At 38.3% G+C, this 9,420-nt stretch overlaps 1 protein-coding gene across 1 annotated transcript in view; it reads left to right on the top strand.

Annotated features, from left to right (window-relative positions):
- Positions 1–2,634: 2,634 nt before the first annotated feature.
- CACNB2 (calcium voltage-gated channel auxiliary subunit beta 2) overlaps positions 2,635–9,420 on the top strand; it is a gene marked incomplete at its 5' end in the record, with an annotated part of 24,719 nt that continues 17,933 nt past the window's right edge. Inside the window, one exon of the mRNA XM_029086899.1 lies at positions 2,635–2,744. Within this exon, the coding sequence (XP_028942732.1) occupies positions 2,635–2,744 (110 nt within the window). The remainder of the gene's footprint in view (positions 2,745–9,420) is intronic.

The raw sequence follows: 9,420 nt of genomic DNA, 5'->3' as shown, positions 1-9,420 counted from the left end.
TCAAAGATACGGTTTAGTAGTGGATAGGTATGGTTGGACTCGATGATCTCAGAGGTCTTTTCCAACCAGGTGATTCTATGATTCTATGAAAGGACTGCTGGAGAGAGTTTCAGTCCCCCATCTCGCTGAAATATGGTCACCCTTGGTAGCAGACAGGCTACACTTGGCTGGGTTTTAATCTGAGTGCTGTTACAGCCTGTCCCTCACAACGTACTCAGAAAGATCCAATCTGATTTGTATTTGAGCCCCCAGGCATTACTGTAGTACAAATGTCAAATGGTAATCTGTCTCTAAAAGCAGTGGCATATTCTGTGATTTCAAACATCACAGACCTAAGGACCAGAGACATCAGATGGATTCTCCACATGTGATTATATTGCTACTGGATCAGGCCTCAGATTAATATGTGCTAGTGGATTGAAATTTAGGGGGAAAAATTGAGAAAACGGGAAGGGCTTGTTACAATATCTCTAACTTCACTGAACATTCTATTTAGTTTGGAAGTGGACAGAGCAGTAACACTATTCTATCTGTCCTGGTGCTGTAAAACTTTCAAGAGGGAGCTTGAGGTTTTCTGTCAATAGCTTCAGCTCTCTAAAATACCGGACATTGTGGTTTAAGCTGTCGGATTTTCTCAGTTGGAATGATGATGTTGAAACCTAATCACTTAGTAGTCCCTCTTTATATTAGTCAGGGTTGTCAAATCTTAGATATGTACCTTTAGAATTGGAAGTTAACTAGATAGTTAAGTGTTCCAAGCAGAAAAAAGTTGTTGCATCTTTATGTCTTAAAGTATTTTAAAGCATATCTGATTTTCAGCTGTAGGTCCAATTGTGGCAGGGTGAATCCACAAATACTCTCAATACAATTGATATCAATAGCAGTAGATTTGAAGTATCCCAGACTTCAGTAGCAGTCTGAAATGGTACTCAAGGACCTCAACAAATTTGTACAGGAGGTTCTTAGAGTCGTGCTACTGTTTTCCCTGCCCCTCTGCTGTCAAGCTGTCCCCACTCTCATTGCAATTGTTTTGCTATATGAACACACATACCCTTTGTTTTGAGAGCAGACTTTTTCTTCCTGGTGTTACGTATCTCAAAAGACATTAATATGACCTTAAAAAGACATTAAAAGATCTTAAAATGAAAAATAGCGTTTTAGACTGATAAATCTAGCTTTGTTCACTATACTGTAATTGCATTTGAAAAAGGGAAAAATTATTTTCTATTGCATATAGGAAGGAAGACTCCCAGGAAAAAAAAAAAAAAATAGAAAGCTGTAAAAGTCTGTAGTATTCATAATTTAGCAAATAAAGGTAACTAATGAGTAGCTCAAAGTACATGTTGGATTTCATTTTAGGACTAATGGCATTGTCTGTGAGGAGCTGTGCCAGAGATCACAATCTTTGGTTGTGTTTTTAGCTTAAGTTAAATCATGCCTAAATTTCCAAAGTGATGTTACTAATCAGTATTGTGCAAATAATTGTTTTTCTGGATTAACTTATGTCTTTGTTATATTTTATAGGGTTTTAGATAAATATATGGACATGTTGAGCTCATTGGGAAATGACCTATTTGGTTACATTTCAGATAAACAGCATCTGACTGTGCTTGCTAGAGAGGAGCCCTCCCTGTTCTTAGCAAATCCATTTCCTCATTTTAACTTCTGAGTAAAATCATACAAGGAAGAACAAGGGAATATCATCAGTCTCATTTAACTCTCAGAAGTGGAAAAACGTGACCCCTAAACCCACAGAGAGCTTGAAGGGGAATTTATCCAAAGGGTGTGTTTTGACCCTGTAAAGCAAAACAAACTGAGTTAACTGTTTTCTTAGGAAGAAGAATATGCACAGGGTTATGTAGCAGGTCAGTGCAAACAACTGGAAGTAACCACTCTTTTTTGGCTCATCTTTTCTCATAAACACAAAACTGAGCCTGCCAGATACTTAGCCCAGAGTTTTCATTTGCTTGCTTCTCTGTGCTGCAGTCCACATTTTTGGGTGCCAGCATATTGCTGGATCTTTCTGGAAAATTATAGGTAACTCTTGCAGTCTGTTAAAAAAAATGTATGCTACTAAACTGTACAATAAAAATTACAGTTATTTGGCTGTACTAGTTTGCCTGCTAAGCCTTATCTTTACCCGTTAACTCTACATATCCCTGTACATCTTACACATATGGTTAAAGTAAGCCAGGTTGTTGTTCAGTACCTTTCAACAAATTAATCAAAATTAGGGAAAGGAGAAACCAGCCAATTTGTATTGAGGATAGTGGTGCAAAGTCTAACCACATAAGGCCTGGAACCCCTAGGGAAATCCCATCTTCTGCAGCATGTCTCTGACCTCCTCCTGCCTCTCCTCTCCCCAAACACATGTAGCTTTGCAGTCAGTGGTCATACTGCATTTCAGTACTGTGCAGAAAGGGCGATGTCTTGTCAATAGTTCTTGTAACAGTATTAGTTAGATAAAGTTTCTTCACTGTTCAAATTGTGCAAAGCATACTATTCTGCTGAGGATAACTTGTTTTCCTGTAGTCTTAGCCATCTTCTAGTGTTAAACAGATCTCTTTTTTTCTCCCCACATCCCTGCAAGATAAATAACATTCTGTTCTATTTTACTGTATTTTATTTTTGCAGTATATCAATTACACGAGTCACAGCAGACATCTCGCTTGCCAAACGCTCAGTATTAAACAACCCCAGTAAGCATGCGATAATAGAGCGATCTAACACAAGATCAAGCTTAGGTAAGTACTTATAATAGTGCTATCTACAACGTGGCTGTAAAGTGTACTACTCTCAATTCATATCTATAAGCTAAAAATAGCCTTCTTTCTGCTGCAAGAAAATAATAATTCCCATAATTCAGAAATCCTGGTGCTAGAAATCATTTTAAATTCACTACCAGATAAACTTCATGCAGTGCCGATTTTTGTTTATCCTGCCTACGTTCAGTTTTCATGTTTTGCTGTTTGCCTCAGTGGGAAGAAGTAGCCTTCCATAAGGTAAATAAAATCTTAAGAGATATTCTGCTGGTTAAATAGAAGTCATGTTTTCAGAATACCTGAAATTACATGGATATTATTTGTATTTTGCATTTTCTGTGATAAGTTTACTAGTAGTGATAGCTACTGATATTAGACATGAAAAATATTGTTGATGGACACATTTTCTGAATGTAATATCAGTTTAAACTAATGTGGATGTTCATACAATAAATGAAAGATGAAAAAGGGGAGATGTTTTTAAAAAACTATATAGCTAAGTTCATAGCATATGTCATCTTACATGTCTTTTTGTATGGAAGCTTGTCCAGTTGTATAAGTAATTACACATTTATTAGCCAGAAAGAAAAGCAAGCTTAGCTGGGAAGATGTAACTAATTGTCACCATCTACAGTACAGGTGGCTACACTGAAGCTTGCCATCCCACACTGTCCTTAGAGTAGACAGGAAAAGGTGGTCACTCTGGAGTCTCAGCTCATGTGGACTGACCTCAGCCTTTCCTCTAGCACAAGATGTATTCTATCTGAGACTCCACCTCTGCAGCTGGCTCGTTCCCTGTGTAGGGACTCCTTGGAGGTAGCCAAGGTGAATCCTACCAGGAGTCGAAGTACTTGTGTTAGGACACTCAACTGAGATATGGGACACTCAAGTTCAAGTTCGTACTCAAATACAGAAAAGGAGGAACTTGAACTCTAATGAACTCAATGATCTTAACTGTCTTTTCCAATCCAGGCAATTCTGTAATGTCCTAGATCGCAGTTGAATGCTCCAGCCAGGTCTCTGTCTTTAAAAGGCCGCAGATTTCTCTTAGTAGCCTTTGAAAGAGCTTGGTTTCCTCTGAACACAGCATTGTATCTTGAAGTCTTGTAAAATTTTTGGAACAGGAAGAGAGTCTCATCCATCCTACTAAAGGAGTTCTTCTTTATCAATTTTATAACAAAAATTCTGAGTACGCCTGTACTTTGACTCCATATTTAACATTTGCCTAATATAGCTGTCCTTCTTAGAATGAGCTTCTCTGCCTTAAAAAGTTTTACTTTCCTTTCATGAAAATTTGCCACTTCAAACCCTTACTTTGAGCTATGTGGAGGCTGTGAATCTTTCCTTGCAAATAGTCTGATAGCTTCCAAGTATGTCTTAATTTAAGTGTTTTCAAATATCAAAATGCATCATACTGTAACAACATGATTAATATCTCTTCACACAAGAATATTCTCCTATGTGAACTTCAGTCTTGTTACCAAAGTTTATTTAATAACCTAATGAAAAGATAAAGTGTAACTTGTTTTGAATAGAACTGAAAATTGATAATAAAGATGGAGGTCACCCACTTGTGGAACAAACAGAATCATGGTGATTAATTTCCCAACCTGAACATCAAAGCATGTGCAATTTTGTGCAATACTGCATAAATACATGCAGCAGTGAAAAGCGTATCATCTCTTCCTCATGCTAAAATATTTTCATAAATGTAAAAGAGCTATCACAAAAATTTATCCAGGGAAAAAAAGTCTCTTAAAAACTAAATGCAGCCCAATCATGTACCCCTTTATCTCATGGTAACTTTACCCTTAAGAAGATCTTCCCTTTGGGTCAAGGTATTTTGGTAGAGGTATTTAAAATGGAAGTTCTGACACAACCTCAGTTGGAGATACCCAAAAGATGACAGTGATTATGTACATATGTAAATATGTGGATAGATGCGTCTCTCTAGTTTTTGGAACAGTCCTTTTATTATTACCTAAGATTTCCTGCTACATATCAGGTTTTTAGTTGCTTTTAATTGTTCTAAATATTGAGCGATTTATAAAATCAGTTTGAATTCCCTTGAGAAATATTATTTAGAGCAAGTAGGTCATTTTAACAATGAAGTTAGGGGAAAAATTAATTTTACCTAGGTTAAAATAGTCTCAAAACCCTTTCTTTCAGAAGCTGTAATACTCCCATCCTTCTAATAATCTAGCAGGGTTTTGAAATTTGGTAGTGGATTGAACAGTATTTCAATTACATGTTTCTGGGCATTTTTTATTAAAATAACGAGAAAACTTCAACAAATTATTAGAAGCTGCTGTTAGCACATGCCAAGCTTTGCATCTGAATTCCTTAACGACTTGGCTCTCCCTGGACCTGGGCAATATCCAGCAATGAGGCTGAGCAGAACCTGCCCCTAGCAGATTAGATTGGGGCAGCCAAACCAAACTGAAGCAGGAAGGTGCTCATCTTTCAGCTTTCAATCCCTACTTTGCTGTGCAGCATGGCCTATGGAGTAAAAAGTTGTTTACTTTAGAGATACTCAACTGGGGCAGCAGGTGGTTGGGCTGAAGGAGAAAGGTGAGTAGTGAAAATTCATTATGGAAAAGATTGGAGTTATGGAACAGGAGCTGGGATAGTTGTACCCACTGTTGAAGTAGCTCCAGGGTCCATGCTCCAAACATGGGGTAAATCATGGGAGGACAAAAACCAGACAGGAAGGAAGCCAGGGGAGGGAAACAATGTGGTTGGGAAGAAATCTGAGATAGGGAACTGCTTTTATGTGGCAATGGGAAAACCCTTGTGCGAGGGCAAAAGAAAGAAATTACAGGGATTGTTACAGCCTCTTCCCTTGCTTGCCTGCAGTGTACCTCAAGGTAGAAATAGGGTCAGAATCAGAAAATATAATTGTATCCTGCTAGTAGATGACCTTTTCTAGCAGTGGCTCACAAAGATGACAACAGACCACTGCTGTGAGTACTTAGTTGGCTCAAGTAGCAGAGGTTGAGTGGCAATATCACACCATATAGTGGAATTTTTATTTTCCATTTGTGTGATGAATTTGCTATAAGTCATCAAAAATGCTATTAAAAGAATATTATTAGGTTTACGAACTCAAATTGTGCAAAATAAAGGTTAGGAAGCAATAGTAAGAAGGTTAACTGTGCAACTTCTTAGTACCTTTAGGTCGTGTATGCTGTGATTCAGTCTTCTTATGTGTTATGTATTGCAGACTACTTTAACACCAATCCTCTGCCTCAGTTTTTTTAAAAAATGTACAAACTAATGGTGGGGAATTGGAATTGGCTCAATGAATTTCTGTTTTGCTTGCTATGGAAATTGTGCAATGTATGAGACAAGAAACTTCAGGAAGGCAAGTGAAGTTCTCTGAAAGCACAACAGGGCATTTTCAGTTTAAATCTAGGAGGAGCAGGATAAGAAATAGTGATTTGGCCAAAACTTTTTGTGGCATTAAAATAATTTTTAACAGGAAAGGTTTCTTGGGTCCATGATTGAGTTAGTAATTGTAGAGGAAACTCCTTCATCACCCATCTTCTACCCTCCAAGGAGCTCATACCTAAGCAATTATAACACACACTTGGGATGTAGGGCACACAGAGTCAGCTTCTGCTATATCTGGTTTGGAACAGGGATCTGAATTTCAGTCTTAGAGCGTACTGAGCACTGGTTTATCTCTGTTGGTTCAGCAAACGTTGATTCTCTGTTGAAAAAAGAGAGAGCCTCAGTGAGAGAGGGGGGTCTGCTGCCTACAACATAGCCTGTAAGCTACAGCATGGCAGCATGACATGCCATGAGCCTCTCTTCTGAATCCCAGAAGCCTGCACACCTCACCCAGGGCCAACAGGTAGCCCCTTGGCACCACTGAGGGTTCAGTGCCAGAGATGGCACACTGTAAAGCTCACCAAGGTAGTACAGTGCCTGCAGCACAGTGACTGCCTGTGCCTGGAGCCACGGTCGGCGCCGACAGAGGATGGAGGCACAGAGGGAAGGGGCATCCCCTTGCTCCCCTTCCTGCCGGGCCCCTCTCCGCTGCCTCCTTCCCTGTTGCCGGCAGTCCTGGCTCACCCCATCAGAGGCGAGGTGCAGTGCTGAGGGGTAGAAAGGGAGACTTTATTACTGAATTAACTGAAGAGCCCGATGCAATAGTGTCTTTTGCCGCTTCTGATACCGTGTTCCTGTAGAGTATTGGACTAGTTATTTGCAGGCTTTATAAAGATGGCTATTTTTTTCCCAGTGTTTTCTGCATGCCTCAAGCATGATTTGTAGAAGTACTGAGTATCGTGGCTGAAACTGAGATTCAGGCTTTGAACCTGTCAAACAATAATGTGTGTCAAAATCAGTGCGTTGCATGGTAATGCACTGATTTGGAAAATTCAGATGGAAACCAGACAGTATTTTATGGACTACTGGAGCTACTGTTGAGTACCTTGTGAAATACCGAGCCTTATGGCTCCTCACTCCCCAGAAGTCCTCTTATTTTAGGCTCTCTTCTCTGCAGACATTTAACTGCAGAGCTATTCTTCTCATTCCCAGCCTAGCTCAAAGAATTTTTCCCTTCTCTCAGATCAGTACTGATACCATGTACTGACAGTACAGAGCAGCATCAGGAATGTCCTGAGTCTTAGTACTGACTTCTAAATGACTCTTAAAGTTTACATTCCATTTTGGAAGAATCCCCATTTTTCTAGTTTGAATGTAATTTTTACTGTGGTAATTACTCCAAAGGATCAAGCACTACATTTCTGAAACTTAACCTCCCCAAAATTAGTGATAATTTGTGATTATTCTTTGTAATTCATTTTCCTATCTGGAAAATCTAAGTAATTCCAGCTTCTCACCTGACCAGGATGTTTCAAAGTGTAAAATCATTTTATTGCATCAGTTAAGTACCACTACAGTGAGTTCCATAAAAAAGCCCACAAATAATGTATTCATTCTGTTTTCAGAGAAAGATTAGAACTATGTGCTCAAAATGAGACATGAAACACATATTTGACAATGAAGAGAAAGTGAGTGATTCAATAGCTGCTTATCAGTTGACAGTGTATTGAATTGTGGAGTGATTGAGACAGCCCTACAGAAACAACTTTATTATCTGTTCCTGAGCATGCTATCTTATAATACAGACCACAAAAAGTTTTGATTTATGAAAGCTATCTTGTCATTTCCGAATTTATTAGTATTAGCTTTGCAGCCAAATAATATTCTCTTCTAATACAAGTTTCAGTCATAGATAAATCACTGAGTCGGGACTCAGGTTACATTAGTTCTTTTCTAGTATCTGCTGCAGATCTGCTGAGAGGTCCTGGGAAGTGAGTTTTTTCTCTACCTACATTGTCCCTTGTAAAAAATAAGAATAATACGGCCTTTTCTCCAAATTGCTGAAAAATGAAAGACAGAATTGCACTAAATTTGTGCCTTTTTTTTTTCCCCCAACTATCTACAATGACTTAGCTCTGGACTAGATATTTTAAAATAGTATTTATTGCAATAAAATTTGATCTTGTTAATGAAAAAATGGGGTTTGGTTTGGTTTGCTCTGAGTCTCCTGGCTGCACGGCTCTGGGACATGGGGGACATGAGTTGCTGTCTCTCTCTCTCCCCTCCTTGAACAGTCAGTGCTGCATGGACTAAGACCCAGGTGTTTATTTCTATGTCTGGTATAATTTGAAAATGACTTTTTGTTATAGCAAATACAGCTCCCCAGAACTACTCTATGTTAATCTACATCCCTCCCTCCTTCCAGGTTCAATGGGAAGCTATTCCTTTACTCACCCACCTTTGGGTAGCGGTACCTCATGCAGCTAGACAGTCAAGCTACTGATTTATCCCTCAGCTATGCTCATGTTTGTGAGCAGTAGTTGTAACTGCAGCAGAGAAGGCTGTTTCTTAGACTTTTTAAAAAGTATTGTTCATTTTTATGTATTATTTGAATAAGTGTTCTATCAAAGAGTACATGTAGTACAAAGATAATGTGCTTGATATATTAATACCAAAGCAATTCCCCTCTTCTTGACAACAGCTCTTAACCTTATCACCCAATATAGGTTTGCAGTATTGTGCATATTGTTCGTAACTGTGCATAGCAGTGGAGTGAGCACCATTATTTGGAACTGATTTAATAGATAGCCCAGAATTAACTTCAAGGAGGCACAGACAAACAATGTGATAATCAGGGGTAGGAATTGCCATGAGGAAATGGCTTTACAGGATTATAGGGAAGTCTCAAAGGGCTTAATGCTACAAACACCTATCAGCTAAAAGTTTGCTTCTGTAAAGGAATCAGTTAAAAATAAACTTAGGATTTACTCATTGGAAACCAATGCTACCACTGAATATTCTGGTGTAAAATTCATGTATCCAAGAATTTTATAAAAATAGTGTCAGTCTTGTAAATATTTAGGACAGTACGATCTTACTCCCCTCCTATAGGAAAGCATGTTTTGTATATAAAGAGAAATGTTTGCTTGTCAATAATGTTCTGTGTTTAATATCTGAAGTGCTACAATGAAATTTAAGGAAAGGGCAATTGATTAATTTCTTTAAAACTTTAGAAGAAATCTGTAATTTTGAAAATACTTTTCTCTCCAAGAAGGTATAGTGCATAGTTAAATCACATTCATCTGAAAATCAGTCTTAGTTAAAT

This window comes from Antrostomus carolinensis, unplaced genomic scaffold, assembly GCF_000700745.2.
Source record: "Antrostomus carolinensis isolate BGI_N321 unplaced genomic scaffold, ASM70074v2 scaffold42729, whole genome shotgun sequence".
NCBI lineage: Eukaryota > Metazoa > Chordata > Aves > Caprimulgiformes > Caprimulgidae > Antrostomus > Antrostomus carolinensis.
The sequence above is the reverse complement of the archived record's forward strand: the minus strand, read 5'-3'. Positions and strand labels throughout refer to the sequence as shown.